This window comes from Pollicipes pollicipes, unplaced genomic scaffold, assembly GCF_011947565.3.
Source record: "Pollicipes pollicipes isolate AB1234 unplaced genomic scaffold, Ppol_2.1 Scaffold_7231;HRSCAF=8579_pilon_pilon_pilon, whole genome shotgun sequence".
Lineage (NCBI taxonomy): Eukaryota > Metazoa > Arthropoda > Thecostraca > Pollicipedomorpha > Pollicipedidae > Pollicipes > Pollicipes pollicipes.
The window spans coordinates 9,616,356-9,632,474 of record NW_023597034.1 but is presented as its reverse complement, the minus strand read 5'-3'; the positions used below and the strand labels follow the sequence as shown (position 1 = coordinate 9,632,474).

At 56.1% G+C, this 16,119-nt stretch overlaps 1 protein-coding gene and 1 non-coding gene across 2 annotated transcripts; one reads left to right on the top strand and one right to left on the bottom strand.

Annotated features, from left to right (window-relative positions):
* Positions 1-1,200: 1,200 nt before the first annotated feature.
* Positions 1,201-12,470, bottom strand: LOC119110640 (intraflagellar transport protein 43 homolog). The gene is made up of 5 exons (XM_037234541.1): positions 12,395-12,470; positions 9,137-9,274; positions 8,464-8,599; positions 1,725-1,829; positions 1,201-1,319 (listed from the first exon to the last, which is right to left on the bottom strand). Exons 2-5 carry the CDS (start codon positions 9,199-9,201, stop codon positions 1,230-1,232), a joined length of 396 nt encoding a protein of 131 aa, XP_037090436.1. The 5' UTR covers positions 9,202-9,274; positions 12,395-12,470; the 3' UTR covers positions 1,201-1,229.
* On the top strand, positions 7,036-7,231 carry LOC119110758 (U2 spliceosomal RNA). The gene has a single exon (XR_005095558.1). It is a non-coding gene; the product is annotated as a U2 spliceosomal RNA (small nuclear RNA).
* Positions 12,471-16,119: the final 3,649 nt, after the last annotated feature.

The window sequence follows — 16,119 nt, the reverse complement described above, 5'->3', positions numbered from 1 at the left end:
GAACGTCGGCTGAGGTAGGCTGGTGCCGGCAAAACGAAATTCGTGGCCCGAAGCGACCACAAACAGGCGATATTATAACCAAACACTCACTGCGACAACAAAAAAAAAACATTTGATTACCTTGTAGGAGCGCATACAAAATCATTCCAAGGCAATTACACGATAGCTAACGGCTTGTATGCACCACATGAAACAGCAGACACTTCGATTGCTGCAAATGCTAGTGTCTGGCACATCCATAATAACGTAGCATCTAGTGTCTGGCACATCCGTAATAACGTAGCAGACATAAAAAGAAAACTTCACATATATAAACAAACTTACATACTCCCATGTAAAATGGGGATGTAATGTCACCTGCAGCTACGGAAGTAGACCTGCAAAGCCTGACTAGATATTTCATCACACATAAGGCATGCAAGCCGACGATAAATTGACGAAATGCAACATAGATAACACCAAGGTGAGTCGAACTAACAAGAGCATGGCCATCTACTTCAAATGGGTAATGTCTCTAAGTCCGCAGAACTATTTCGGCGAGAACGTAAACAGTCTGTTGACACCTTACTGGTAACCCCGCTGAAGATGCGGCCGGGCAACACGATCGTGTTACAAAGTTCTCAAACACTGACGGCAAACGAACCTAAAAATGGCATTTAGCCGTTTCCGTCATTTAAAACGGATCCCCACAGCTTGCAAACAAGCCCTACATAACTGCACAATGAACGGGAAAGCCACGTGGTGCAATGCCGCATGAAAACGGTGTTGACTCAAGCCTAGCGACGAGTGGGAAGGAAATAGCCGTTGCCGACGGCCGCCGGCGCTGGGAGCGGCGCCGCGCTCCAGCTCCCCAGCCACACCCTACAGCCGTGGCCGATGGCCGCCGGCGACGGGAGCGGCGCCGCGCTCCAGCTCCCCGGCCGCACCGGGAGCGGCGCCGCGCTCCAGCCCCCCAGCCACACCCTACAGCCGTGGCCGACGGCCGCCGGTGCTGGGAGCGGCACCGCGCTCCAGCTCCCCAGCCACACCCTACAGCCGTGGCCGACGGCCGCCGGTGCTGGGAGCGGCACCGCGCTCCAGCTCCTCAGCCACACCCCTATAGCCGTGGCCGACGGCCGCCGGTGCTGGGAGCGGCGCCGCGCTCCAGCTCCCCAGCCAACACCCTACAGCCGTGGCCGACGGCCGCCGGTGCTGGGAGCGGCGCCGCGCTCCAGCTCCTCAGCCACACCCTACATCATTTTGTAGGGCATCTGCGCCTTGGCCGAGGCGGACTTGAGGCGGCCAGAAGGCGCCCGCCGGCCCGCCAGCGACGCACTCGACTGAAAACGGGCGCATCGACAATTAGAGCAGCCATCCGCTTCAGTTGCTAGGGCCCTGAACTCGCCAACGCTCGACTAGACCGCTCACAGGACAGTCAGAAACAAATGCAGTAAGTGACAGAGGTGCGCAGTCAAGAAGCGTGTCTCCACATTACGAGTTCGGAGTGGCTACGACGACAACCACATGTGGACCAGCAGCAGCAGTCTACAAACGCACGCATCACGAGCTGCACGGCAGTGCCAGCTACGGCACCTGACAGTCGACACTAGATAGTGCATCCGGTCTTCCTAGTGTGCGACACGTGGTCCCGCGCTACACGGCGCCTACTGCACTGGCAGCTCGCGCCATGCAGTCGCGCCGCCGCAGCGACGCGGCGGCGCGCGGCGGCACGGACGACGGCTTGCCTTGGGCGTGAGAAGCTCCACAGCCGCCTCCTCGTCGCTCGCCTCGTCCTGCACCTCCGACAGCACCTCCGTGAAGAGCACGTCCCAGACCCACGGCTTGTCTACCTGCAGCCGCGAGATGGAGGCGGCCGTGAGATGGGGCGATGCCGCTGCGTCTTCTCCTCCACTTTGCCCGTTCCGTCGTCCCACGGCCGCGAGCCTTCATCCGCGACCTGCTCGGTGGTCCAGCCTCCGAAACGGACACGATAATGCGTCCAGACTGCCAGACACGTTCCCCGTAAACTACAGCAGTCTCCGACATAGTCTGTTCACATGCCCATCCCCCCCCCCCCCAGAAACTCTCACCCCTGCAATACACTCAGCCTCACATTCCTCGGACGTCTATGGGACTTGGTGTGTAGATACAGTTTCACCGGTCAATTCCCGAGAACAACAGATGGCTCCCCTTAACAAGTGGAACTTCTCATAGTTCCCCCGGCCCGGTCAGTGTTGCCGTCGCCATCGTGTCCGCCTGCCTACCCGCTCGCACCAACACTGCGGGATGGCTGGAGGGCTGGCTGGCCACAGGCCAGGACAGCCCAGATCTCTGAACCATTCGTTACGTCCCAGGGGCCTCAACGACTCCACTAGTAGCCTTCGGTGAGAGGTGCCACCCAGGGACGTAACTCTGACTCCAAAAAGCCGTGCATGTGACTGCGACGAAAACAGCTGGGTGGGTGTGTACATCATGGGCCACATGAGCCGTGAAACCCCGGCATCAGCCCCACCACGCGGACGCGACGGTGGCGCCACCTCGGCTCGTTCACTAGCTCCATGTACTCTCCTGTGACCTTTCCTGTTAATTTCCCGTGACCCAGCAGACGCCCTGCCAAGCTTGCGCCAGCGCGTAGCAGCAGCCGCATGTTGACCTCCACCGACCCCGCGTCTTCACTCGTCCTCTGGCGGCGGCGCCTCACGCCACCGTTCCGGTCCGTCGAGCCGGCGGCGCCCCCGGTAAACACCGGTCGACCCTTGACGCTTCGCACTGCGGTCGGCGGCGCGACACCATCGAACACCAGCTCAAAGAGGAGCTTTTGGCCACTAACAAGGAGCGTCAGCAGACGGCAGCCGACATGGAGGCCCGCTGCGCCGCCATCGAGACCCAGCTGGGCGCGCTCGACGCCAAGCGTGAGCTGCTCGAGACCCAGCTAGCCGCGATGGAGCGCGAGAAGGAGGCGGCATGCGGCCAGCAGCTGGCCGCCCGCCAGTCGGTGCTGGACGGCTTCGACCAGCTCATGGACGCCGAGCTCACCTGCAGCGTCTGTTTCGAGCTCTTCTTCAACGCGCTCACGCTGAACTGCACGCACACGTTTTGCGCGTCGTGCATCAACGACTGGACCAAGCATCGCCCCAGCTGCCCCATCTGCCGCGAGCCAGTGACGTCACGTACGCGCAGTCTCGTGCTGGACAACTTCATCGACGGCATGGTGGCGCGCCTAGGCGGCCAGGCGGCCGAGCACCGCGCCACCGTGCGCCACGAGCGCGAGGCGAGCGCGGCGGCGGCGGCACGGCCGGCGCCAGCAGCGCGCGGAGGTCACGCCGCCAGACGTTGCCAGCAGCACCAGCAGCAGCGCCAGCAGCTGCAGCAGCAACATCGGCACCGGCAACAGCAACAGCAGCAGTGGCGGCGGCGACAACAGCAGCAGCAGCAGCAGGCCAATCGCGGTGGTTTCCGCGGCGCCACGCCGCTCCGGACGCGCGCCACTGCCGCCGCCGCCGGCCGGGCTGGCAGAGGGGCAGCGGCGGCGGCGCGCGGCCGGGCCCGGTCCGCGCAGGCCGGTCGCCAGCCGGCTAATATCAACAACGAAACGCTGGCGGGCGGCGCTGACGGCGGCGCTGACGGCGGCGCTGGCGGCCGGCGCCAATCCCTCCCACCCCATCGTCATCGACGACACAGCCTATTACCTGCAGCACAGGCAGTGGCCTGGCCTGCTGGCGGACCGGCCAGTCCTGACGGCTCGCGGCACTCGGAGCATGACTGGGAGACGGCCAGCGAGCGCTCCGCCGCCGCCAGCCGGACTGAGGCCAACTCCGACTACGACCGCAACTCGGACTCGGCAGACTCGCGCTCGCGGCGTGACTCCGGGTCAGCCGCCGGCGGTGGAGATTGCTCGAACTCGGACGCGACGACGCACGACCTCAGCTCCGACTCGGCGGAGTCGCGCAGCCGCAGTGACTCTGAGTCCGGCGGCGTCGGTCGGGACTCGGACGAGCGGGAGGGCGGCGCCTCGGCCGACAGCGGTACAGTGCGGGGCTCGAACTCGGGCGACGAAGGCCGTCGCGGCGCTGCCAGCGACCTGGACACAGAGGATGGCGCCAGTTCGCAGTCGGCCAGCGCGGGCAGCGAGAACGACAGTGATTTTAGCTTCACCACGTGGGCGCACGACCTGCGCTCGAGCGACTCGGGCAACTCGGACGCCTCCGTGGATGGCACCGGCGCCTACTACGGCGGCTACGGCCGCTACTTCGTGTGCGGCCGGCGCGGCCACTGGGCGCCAGGGTGCCCGTTTCGCTGAGGGGCCGGCGCCGGCGCGCTGACGGCGGACGGGTGCCCGGATATCTCCCGTGGCGGAACTCGAACGATGCAGCGATGCCAGGCTGTTATGGCAAATATGATGCCGCGGGCTGTGTGCTATGGTGCATAGAAGAGATGGCTGTGTTCGTCAAAGTTCTGACTCACGATCTTCAACAGTCCAAAAGAAAAGACGCTATTGGCGGACAATTTGTGGATGGCCTGTTGAAGCGGTGTGGCTACGTTTTCACCCCACCAGCCCGCTGTGCCATCCGTGCTATTTACTGCGTTTTAATGGAAGGTCAAAGTGCACATCGATGAATGAATATTCTGTTCTTATCAGCTTAATATCTGATACGTCCTGATACATTGCTATGGAGCCGGTGCTGCGCACGCTCCGCCAGTCGGACGTGCGCTGCCTGGCCTACGCTGACGATCTGGCGTTGATTCTGCCGTCAGCTGCTGCCGTCGCTCCGGCCCTTCGGGTGCTTGAGGCCGTGTGCGGGTGATGCTCTCTGGAGCTCGACCTGCGCAAGTCAGGCCTGCTGTCGGTGGGAGCCGCTCCGCCCGCCGTGCCACTCAACGGCGCGCCTTTGCCGGTGGTGGAACGCGCGTGCTCGTACCGATACCTGGGCCGTCTGGTGGGCCACACCCGGCTCTCGGAACCGCCCCTGGACGTGCTCACTGCCACCCGACGCGATGCGTTCCGCCTTCTGGACAGCGCCCTGGCGCCCTGGCAGAAGCTTGACGCCGTGCGCACGTTCATCGTGCCGCGGCTGACGCACTGCCTGCGCCTGGGCGTGCTGCCCAAGACGCCCCTGCGTGCCTTTGACAAGGCGCTGCGGTGGCGCGTCAAGGGTGTGCTGGGCGTGCCGTTGAGTGCCACCATCGGCTACCTGTACGCGCCGTCGTCCACGGGCGGCGTCGGCCTGACGGAGTTGGGCAGCGAGGCCGATGTACTTCTCCTGGCCGCCAGCGTGCAGCTGCTGCGCTCGCGTGACCCGCTGGTCGCCGAGCTGGCCGCCGCCGAGCTCACCCGCGTCGTCAGCCGCAGGGTCGGCCGGCCGCCGACGCCGGCCGACATGGCCGCCTACTTGAATGGCGAGCGCATGCGCGACGGCGGTGATGTCTCGTCGCGGTTCAGCCGCGCGCGTGTCGCCACCCGGGCCCTCGCCTCGTCTGTGCCCGTGGCGTGGCACGCCGCCCATCCCGTCCCGGAGCTGCGCGTCGGCCCCACCCCGGTGGAGGCGCGCGGCGAAAGCAAGGCGCTCCGCAACGCTCTGCGGATGCGGGCTTTGAGCGACCTGGTCGCCAAGCCCCATCAGGGACGGGTGATGGAGCGTGTGGCGTCTCAGCCGGTGAGCTCCCATTATGTTTATAACGGGAGCTTCACCCGGTTTGCCGAGTGGCGGTTTGTGCACCGTGCTCGGCTCGGTCTCGTGCCCCTCAACGGGTACCGTCGCGGCGCCGGTGATCGGCGCTGTCGACGCTGTGGCTATGCCAAGGAGACTCTGCCGCACGTGCTGAACCACTGCCGGCCCCACAGCGCGGCGCTGCAGCGGCGTCACAACGCCATCCTGGCGCGCCAGGAGAGGGCCGTGCCTCGGTTTGCCGGCACCGACGTGCGGGTGAACCGCCGTGTGCCCGGAACCGAGTCGGCCCTTCGGCCTGGCCTGGTGGTCACCCGTGGCGCCCACGTATCTCTTGTGGACGTCACAGTCTCGTTTGAGAACCGGCTGGCTGCCCTGCGAGCCGCCGGCGACAAGAAGGTGGCCAAGTACGCGGGCCTGGTGGCCGAGCTCCGACGCCAGGGCAGGGATGCCTCCGTGCATGCCCTGGTGATTGGCTCGCTCGGCACCTGGTACCGCGGCAACGAGGAGACGCTGCGCCACCTGCGTGTCAGCCGGGTGTACGCCCGACTGATGCGTAAGCTCATGGTGAGCGACACCCTGCGGTGGTCCCGGGACATGTACGTGGAGCACGTCACCGGGGTCCGCCAATACCAGTGATCAGTGGCCACCGCACGTGGCCGCTGTGACGTCAGGGTGCCCGCCTTCACCGCCTCCACCATCGCGGCGTCCTCCTCAGCGGCGTCGCTCTCCGTCTCGGGGCGTCACGGGTTGCCCCCCGCCTGCCGGCTGCTGAGCCGCCGGGCCGCCGCAGCTACCAATGGGCCGCCGGCCGGCCTGCCGCCCCTCCCCGTCCCCCAGTGTTTTGTAGCCCCCCGCCCCTCCCCTTGGCTGGCCGGCCGGCTGTGGGTTTCCCCTCCCCTGCCCATGTCCCTGTGCCGTGTGTGACCACGGCCGTCCCGTCTGGCGGCAGTTTTGCTTGGGCCGCTGCTGTACCATGATCAGCGGCCCCCGGCTGGCGCTGCGTTTCGGGGCGGCGCAGGTTTGGCGACCTGTCCGCGGCCGGCTCGCCTGGCCGCGGTGGGGTCGCCGACGGCATACCGTCCCTTTGCTGCTGCGATCCTGTAATCCTTGTCGGCGCGGGGCGTTCGCCGTGTGCCTGGGCGGTATCACCGCGCGGTGTGTTCTTGTGTGGCTGCATCAATGCAGTTGAACGGGGCCGGATGCGGCCCCCGCCGACGGCCTGCCCCACCCCTGCCCACCATGGGGAGGGAGGTGAGCCAGCGTCCCACCCCACTGGCGGCACGCTGTGCCATGCCGTGGGGTTGAGCATATATTGTGAGTCTGTTAAACATCGTGTCGCGTGTAAATGCGCTTCAGGGTCTGGAGCGCATGCGTTTTTCTTTCTCCAATATTCCTTGTTATTAAACATGTACTATGATGAATAAAAAACTCTGTTCTTATCAGCTTAATATCTGATGCGTCCCCTACATGGGGACCAGAATATTAAACTGATTTTTGAAATTTGGCGGGGTTTCTGGAGCTTGCTCCTGCCCTACCGCGGGTTGGCCTGGCATTGCACTACAGTCAGGATCGGCCCACCTAAAATACGGTTGAAAAGGAATTATATATATATATATATATATATATATATATATATATATATATATATATATATATATGTATATATCTGTGTGTGTGTGCGTGCGTGCGTGCGTGCGTGCGTGCGTGCGTGCGTGCGTGCGTGCGTGGGTGCGTGGGTGCGTGCGTGCGTGCGTGCGTGCGTGCGTGCGTGCGTGCGTGCGTGCGTGTGTGTGTGTGTGTGTGTGTGTTGTGTGTGTGTGTGGAGGTAAATTTGCCCCCCCCCTCGTAACCTTTTCCAGAATAATTCCCAAACAGCGCGGCGTTGCCTCGTCAGGTCTTGCATAGCTGTAGACAATTGAATAGCAGATCTTTTTATGTAAAAAAAAATTCAGATGCTCCTTTTGATCGCAGGTCAAAGTCAGGCCATGGATTCAGTGACGGCAATTTGTGAGGGAATCGCTGAAGCAGATGCAACAACGGAGTGCTAGACGAGGCCGTCCATCTCTGAGATAGTTTCTTACGCAACACAACGATTGAATTAACAAATTGCATTGATCTGGGTCAGGTATGAAGGTAAGACCTAGGTCAAAGCCACCCCGTTTTTTTACTCAAGAGCTTGCTGAGTGGGGCAGTTTCCGGTGCTCATTTTGAATTCATTAAAAACACGGACCGCATTACACATCCTCACCGCAGTTCCTAGTAGGCCAGATTCAGTCACTGACCTGAAAGGGCCCAGGTTAACATGTTGGTTTAGGAGCATACCACTTAGCGTCATTGCTGGGGCTTATCCAAATGCAACCACCAAAGGAGTCTTGTATGACTGATCAAAATGACCTTCTTAAGATCAAACAAGATCACTAGCCTTGAATGAGAACCAGTAAAGTTACGCTTAGAACAGTTAAACTGAGTTCAAGCACAGACATCCCATGAATTTGGTGTCTCTAGCTAACGATGTCCCACAGCCCCCGACTACTCCTACTGACCTGTGCTCTGTATGAAGGACCCGGGAACTACAACCCGATTAACCTGATGTTACAGATGCCTCGCTCTTTCGTGCCGTCTCTTTACATTAGCGTGTGAAATTCCATCCGCACACCAAGTTTGGTGAAATCCACGTAGTCCGAAATATCCACTCACCATCGAATACAAATGCGTTGCTGGCTTGACGAGTGTCGACTCCCCAGGCCCACCTATCGCGAACCAGTCTCCTGTCTCCGACACAGCGCCTCCCGCGCCCGAAGTGTCTGGCACACACCTCCTGTACGTCGGCCAGCTCGGACAGCCTGTTGGTCAGCAGCTGCAGGTCAATGTCCTCCAAAGCCATGAACGTCGGGTGCTTGAACAGGTCATCGTTCAGCTCCTGCATGGTGACCACCCGGTTGACCCGTGACCTGTCGGCACCGCCGCCAGAGCGCGCTGTGATCGGGCGCCGGTGACAAGAGGCCGCGGCGCTGGCGACACTAACAAAGAGCACTGATTACACTAACAAAGAGCACCGATTACACCGTCAGCCGCACGACGCTGGAGATGAACGGCACGAAATGGAGACCGATACGACACAAAACTCCACGAGTATCGACAAACATGGAGACGAGGACGTGCTGGCCTGGCTCATACTCAGCCCAACTTTCGGTAGGCCAACAAAAACCACATCATCAAACTTAAGGTCTGTGATCGTCATTGAATGAAGCCAAATCGTAATACAGCCGCCCGTGGGAACTGCACACACATAGCCCCCCCCCCCCCCTCCCCCCCCCGGCCCCGGCCTTCACGCATACACCCGTATATGCGTTACATCATTCGCGAGCGACGACTTCTGTGGAGCGGCTGGCATGGCACGGATCGCTTCCTGCTCTGCCCTTCCACCACACGCAGTGGGTTACCTTAGTCATGCAGGCGTGCCAGGAGTACAGGGGCGGGGTGCTCACATGGGGGCGGCGGCCACCTGCAGAGCCAGATCCTCCTCTTGTACCACCTCCAGGTCGGGGATCATGGGTATCACCGCGTTGTCGTCGTCCTCCCACGAGCTCACCCGCGGCGGCGACTTCGGCACCGCCGCCGTGGCGCTGTGCGGCGGGTGGCGCAGTCAGCAGGTGATACAGTCGCGCATCACCCGTGTGACAAACGGGGTTCAAGCTTGCGCACGGACGTGGAGAGGTGACGTCATTAACCGCGTACAGTGACTGCTTTGCGGACGTGCTGTCGGGAATGAGAATGACAGCACGAAAGGCGTCGGACGCCAATGGCTTTGATGACATGTGTTGGGCCACTTAACTCGACATTTTACATCCTACAGCAACAGAACCGCATCAAAACAATATGTTCGCAATGTGTGAGTTCGGAAACGCAACTGCAAAAAACGCAAGAACTAAATGAACGAATGAATGAATGAATGAATGAATGAATGGAGCTAAACACAATAAACCAAATGGGCCGATCTCATCCCTTTGCATGCAAATTTATCCTCGCCTTGTAGAGTTCACCCTAGGTCGCTTGTTTTTACCCCGGGTCATGGCGTTGGCATTTGTACTAGTTCCATTAATCCTAAACACAACGGTCAAAACTACTTTCGCACATCCCAAAAACCTTTTGGATGGAGCCTTTTGCCAAAAAGCACACTTTTATTTTAAGTAACTTTCCCAATGAGTTTTTGGGACGTTTCATAACTCTCCAGGCATGTAAGGATACATAGCATGAAACAAGGCATGTAACGATCCCGTAGTAATTTTGTCCTCGAAAAATAGTTTTGCCACAAACACGTTTCAAGGGTACGACGTTTCGCGACACCATGCACTACTGTATCGTACAAAATTGTTATCGAAATTGTTAATGCCAGCTCTGGAGCGCAGACAAAGTGCTGATCGTGGTGAAACGCTGTTGCGGTGAGGCGGCCTCCGGAAAATGGCCGTGCCTTCACGCATACCCAGTTCTGAAGTCTGACCCACTTTCGCTGACCGATTTCACGCGGCCGAGGCTTTCTGCCAGTGGCTGACACGGATACGAGTGCTGGCCGGTGGGGGTAGCCCCGCTCACACCTCCGAGCGAGCCTCAGGTTTGTAGATTGGAGGGTCGGGCACTCTAAGCCGCGGCCTCGTCGGACGGTACTCCAGGTAATCCTCTCCCCAGCTAAATTAATGCTGTGAGCGCCCAGGTGCCGGTACCACAGAAGTCCTGACAGCAGTCTTGAACTTGTTGGACGTTGCTTAAACTCACAGGTGCGAGGTACCGGTGAGCACGCTCAAGACCGCCTCACAGTAAATTCAGAGGATCTTACTCTCAGGGGTTTGATGTGCGTGTGTGCGATCATCCTTGACATTCTACTGTGATCTTTATCTACTCTCACCAATAAATGTTGCGTTGAATGAAATTTTTACCCCGCAGGGTACCGGACTGATCCACGGTGAATGCTGAGTGACCTAATGCTGATAAACACATTTTACATTCCACGTATTTTTGACCGATTTCTGACTAGCTGGGCACTTCAAAAAGTTGCATCGCTCAGACGTTGCGCCGGTTCTTTATCCATGACAGGTTTTTTTACAAGAATAGAATATGACGTATATTACGGGAAATACATTGTATCACATCGAGGTTGTTTTCCAAAGCGTTACGGTGAAACGCGAGCTTGAAAAGCGTCAACTTTAGCAAACACCACTCGCTGCCTATCGCTTTCAGCACCAACATGTTTCCATGTCATTTAGAAACTACGAAGCTGTTACAACGTGCCAAGTTTTGGGATTTTAGGGAAAACTAGTGCCAGGAGTGTTCATCAAACTATGCACTTTCCCTATGAGAATGGGCATAAGAAAAACACCTAATACTTCCGGGAATACAACCACCTTTTGTATCTGTTACGAAAGAGCTGAGATACCGTTCACAAACATACCCTTTGTAAAGTTCTGCAACAAATATTGAGCCCCCAGCGTCAATGAACCTTTAGGCCCCAGTTGGCATGTGGCATACGGAACAGCTTAAGGTTACAAGGAGCTGATTGGTCAGTTCTTGGGGGCACAGTCGTCATTTCTTAACAAAGCAGCCTCCCTACGACTGAGAGCAAGGTGGGCATTATAAAAGAGGTTTGTCCTTTGCCCGGGACAAAAACTTAGGAACGAATAATTTGTCAGCGACAAATAATGGGTCATCGTGAGACCCAAGTGGTAAAAAATGTAATTTGCGGGAGGATTTCACCATATACATCCTTTTTGTTATATATTTATCTTTAGACGACAATTATAATGGTGAAGTCAGTCCAGGATTAGATACCATATTCAACGAGAAAAAATGGAAAGGTCGTTTTGACCAACTTCCTTAAAACGGTATGTCTAAAAAGCAAGATACCTAAGTTAGAATATTCTAGACTTTTGTATGCGCGTTTGCGAGACAAAGATTTCACTGATATATACTGAACCTGAAACAGTAATGCATTTGTGGAATTTAGGAAAACTCAACCTGACCTGAAATCGGGAAAACTTTGGCCCATTTGATTATAAAAAGGGAGAAAAGGCCCATTTGTTTAAGCCTAACATAACACCAGCCAATATTCAGACGCGGCACACCCCACCTCTTGGGTTCTATTGCGCCACTACGCCCATTCTTTCATTCATTTCATCCACTGGTATCATTTCCAATGTCCGTTTCTATTTCATTCATGATCCGCCTTACTGCACTGAAACATTTTATGGAATACAATGCGGTATTTCCGGCCTTGAAGTCCGAGCAAATGTCGCCCCGCACTCCAATGACAGCCCGGTGTGTTGCTTCACCCCAGTACCGGTCTGCGGTGTGATGCTACATATCAGCCCCGGCCTCCGGTGCGCTGCTACACCCCAGCCTCGGCCACCGGTGCGCTGCTACACCCCAGCCTCAGCCTCCGGTGCGCTGCTACACCCCAGCCCCGGCCTCCGGTGCGCTGCTACACCCCAGCCTCAGCCTCCGGTGCGCTGCTACACCCCAGCCCCGGCCTCCGGTGTGCTGCTACACCCCAGCCACGGCTTCTGGTGCGCTGCTACACCCCAGCCTCAGCCTCCGGTGCGCTGCTACATCCCAGCCCCGGCCTCCGGTGTGCTGCTACACCCCAGCCCCGGCCTCCGGCGCGCTGCTACACCCCAGCCTCGGCCTCCGGTGTGCTGCTACACCCCAGTCTCGGCCTCCGGTGCGCTGCTACATTCTAGCCCCCTTTCCAGTACCTCTTTGCAGAACTGTCGAAGTCGGCGCGCTGGCGGCGGCCGATCGGCGGTCCAGGCGCCGGCGGCGGCGAGCCGGGCGGAGCACCCTCGCCCCAGCCGGTCAGATCGGGCCGCGCACGCGGCGGTCCTGAGGTGACGGGTCGCGCCGCTGCCGGCGCCAGGTAGCTGGTGCGTGGCCGGCTCTGCGGGCTGCTCAGGATGTCGTCCAGGTCGTCCAGAGGGTCAGTCATGGTGCTGCTGGTGGCTGCAGGATGGCAAACCAAAAGATCTTGTGAAGCCCAGTGCTACTAGAGAGTGATGTTAGGCTTTCTCTGGGGAGCACACTGTATTTTCCTTGGTATAGTCCCTGGAGACAGTGCATGATTGGCAGGTTTATAATATCAGCCAGAGAATAATGTACATAGCCAACTGTTGATACCTGATGCATTGTCATCAGTATCAAGACCCAGAATGATTACAAACCAATTTTCCCAATGATAGTACATTGGTCTGCTGACATCTGACAAAGAACTGCAGGTATGATCTCTTTTACAAAAATGTGTCTGGTGTCAATGCCTTCAAAGCAAAGTAACTTAACAAAACTGCAATGTCACTTGCCATTGGATCCCATAGATATGCAAAATAAAATAATGTGATGAATTCAAATACCACCTGCCATTGCATACTAAATAAACTGGCTTTGAGCATCCTGCATTGTTCATTGCCATCACTAAATGAATGATGTCAAGCAAAATAATTTGGAATCTTGATTGGTAGCTGTGTGAACATCAATATTTCTTTAGCAATAATTTTCCCTTAATTCACAATTTCTTTAAAATTATTTGGATCTATTCACATCACAACTTCATTTTATTGATGACTTGCATAATAAATGTTGATTTATAGCTTATCTGTAAATATTTTACACTGGATTGGATAAGTAATTTCACACTGTGAAAAACTTATTGGAAGGATTCTACCACTTGATGCTCATTCCTATGAACATTCAAAACACATTATCTGAATGACTGCAGTAGGTCCTATTTACTCTGATTGATGCCTTAGGGTTAGGTTTAAGCCACTCCAGGTGTTCTCAATTTGCTGGGCTGATGAGATGGCCTGCGGCTGATGGTAGCTGCCATGCAAAAAGTCAGATGATATCATAAGCAAAGACAGATAGTGTAGAGCATTGTATTACAATGAGCTTTTGCCACAGAAATATGCTGTTTACCTGGACTAGCATGGTTAAATGATGCAGTAAGGGCTAAGACAGCAAGCACTGCTATGCATGGTTGCTCGTGTCAGAAATGCAGGATAGGGTTCAACCTACACCTTGGCTACCATAGTCATAATCTGTTTTCCATGAGTTAATATGAAACTTATTTATATGAAAGAAACATTTCATAAGGAGGGAATGTGAAACACATCCCTTTGAGATTAAGTCTGGACCATCATTCAGATTTCAGAACTTTTGTTGGACTGTTCTTTCCAAAAAGCATTGTCAGTCAATTTTACTTCAGCAATAAGGCACATGCTATCATTTCATACCTTTTAGAAGTGTACCAATCTCTGACAGTAATAGCAAGGAGCAGCCTGGGCACGATGATGGTGTGGTGGGTTTCGTAACCACGGTCCTCTGCCGCCGTTTGAGAAAGGCAGGAAGCACTGGGAATCTATGCACAAACACAGCGTGAGTTGTGAACACTGACAGACACCGATGTTAGATGTGACGAATATGTACTCGAAATGCATTCGAATCACCCATTCGCAGTGCTTAGAAGACATACCTTGGATTGCTCCGCTTTGAACAGCAACGGAATGCAGCAATTTCTGAATCCTGCAATTACCGCCTGAGAATGCGTGACGTGAAGTGGTTTATTTTGTATCATGTGCGGCAGGATGATGTCCCGAGGTGTACACCATATTTACTTTGCGTTATCCTAAAAATGTAATTCAGTAAGTTCTTGTGTGAATGGACGGGAATCCGCAGTTTTCATTTTCCTCCCATTTTCCAGTTAAATGACATATTTGGAAGATTTTTGAAGTCATACATATAACACAACTTTACATTGATATATATTATTTTATTCATGTCAACCGCATTCTTATATGGCTGCGCGCATACACCCCCCAAAACGGAGGGCGGTTACGCACCGGGCTTATACACCCTCCAAAACAGAGGACGGTTACGCACCGGGCTTATACACCCTCCAACATGGAGCGTAGCTACGCACCGGGCTTATACACCCTCCAAAAATTTTCAGATGGTTGTATGTGTCAAGCATACGCGAATGCCAGCCTCAGAGGGAAGCAAGTGCACACGAGCAGAATTCCGTGCGAAAAGTCGGCTCTATGCGTGATAGGCATCAAACAATCGCGAAATCCGTCAACCCACTTTTAACCAGCCATATTCTGATCAATAGTTGCTCAGGGGCCCTTTCCATGGGTAACAGTTAACCTACCAACACACTTGCGGTATGCCCATGGGTCCTCTTCATTGGTTTGAGGCATTTCCAATTCTCTGTCACTTGCTTAGGGTCCTACATTCTTGTCGGGGGTCCATCTGATGCATAGGCGGATCCCTGGAGGGGCACGGGGCCATGGCCCCCCAAAACCTCTGAGAGTATGTCTTGCCCCCCCCCAAAAAAAAACATTCCCAGAACTTTATAAAAGTTTCGTCTACTTAACACCTGTTTTAACTTCAACTGTTTTAACTGTTTTGTTTTAACTTCTGTTTAAGATTCAAAAGCATTTCGGTGTTTTTTTCGGTTTTGAATGGTGTCCCCACTAGGTACTCGCGACAGGCACCATGCACTGGACCTCGGATCCCACACCAGCCAGCCGGCGACGAACGGTTGCCCCCCCCCCCAAAAAAAACTCCAGGCTAGATCCGCCACTGATCTGATGGCCTGCTTGGCCACACTGAGTCGTTCGGGGACCCTCTACACTGGGTTTTTTGGTGCCTCTGTTTTGAATGGGGGTCCCTACGCTTCTGTGGGGAGGGGGCTACCTGATAACCCCCTCGGGCACATTCGATCGTTCGCGGGGGGCCTATGTTGGGCCTTGGACACGTGCTATTTGAATGGGCCCTACGCACTTGTCGGGGGCCCCTTCTGTTTGCCTCCTCGGTCACACTGGATTGCTGGTGGGCCTGCATATTGGTTCTTGGTGTTCGAATTTAGGGCCTTCTGCCCCTACCGGAGCCATCTGATAACATGTTTGGGTACACTCCATCTTTCAGGGCCCTCCGCACAGGATTTTAGGTACTCCTTAACTGAATGAAGGGCCTTAAGCTCCTGTCGGGGCCCCCATCTGATACGACGCCCGGGCCCATTCGATCGTGGGGGACCTCTACGTCTGGTTTTGGGTACTTCCTTTTCTAATGGAGTGCCCTCCGCTCTTTTAAGAGACCCTATCTATTAACCTGCTCTGGCGCACTTGGCTATTCGGGGCCCTCTACATCGTGTCGTGGATAATTCATATCTTAACGGAAGGCCCTACGTTCTTGCTGGAGCCCCATCTGTTAACCTATTCGGGCGCACTCGAACATCGGGGCCCTCCACATTGTGTCTTGGGTACTTCCTATCTGAATGGAGGCACTTACGCACTTGTCGGGGACCCCATCTGTTCGCCGCTTCGGCCACACTGGTTTGTTCGGGGCCCCATATATTGGGTCTTAGGGTTTATATTTAGGGTCCTACTCTCCTGTCTGGGTCACCTGATGATCTGCTCGGGTATACTCCATC

What these genes read in the sequence shown, in the direction of transcription:
- LOC119110640 (XM_037234541.1), bottom strand. Translation starts at nt 9,201, where the DNA reads ATGATCCCCGACCTGGAGGTGGTACAAGAGGAGGATCTGGCTCTGCAG. An exon ending in AGCTGGCCGACGTACAGGAG is followed by an intron (nt 1,830 to 8,463) that starts GTGTGTGCCAGA and finishes TCGCGGCTGCAG; the next exon opens with GTAGACAAGCCGTGGGTCTG. An exon ending in TGGAGCTTCTCACGCCCAAG is followed by an intron (nt 1,320 to 1,724) that starts GCAAGCCGTCGT and finishes GCCCGTTTTCAG; the next exon opens with TCGAGTGCGTCGCTGGCGGG.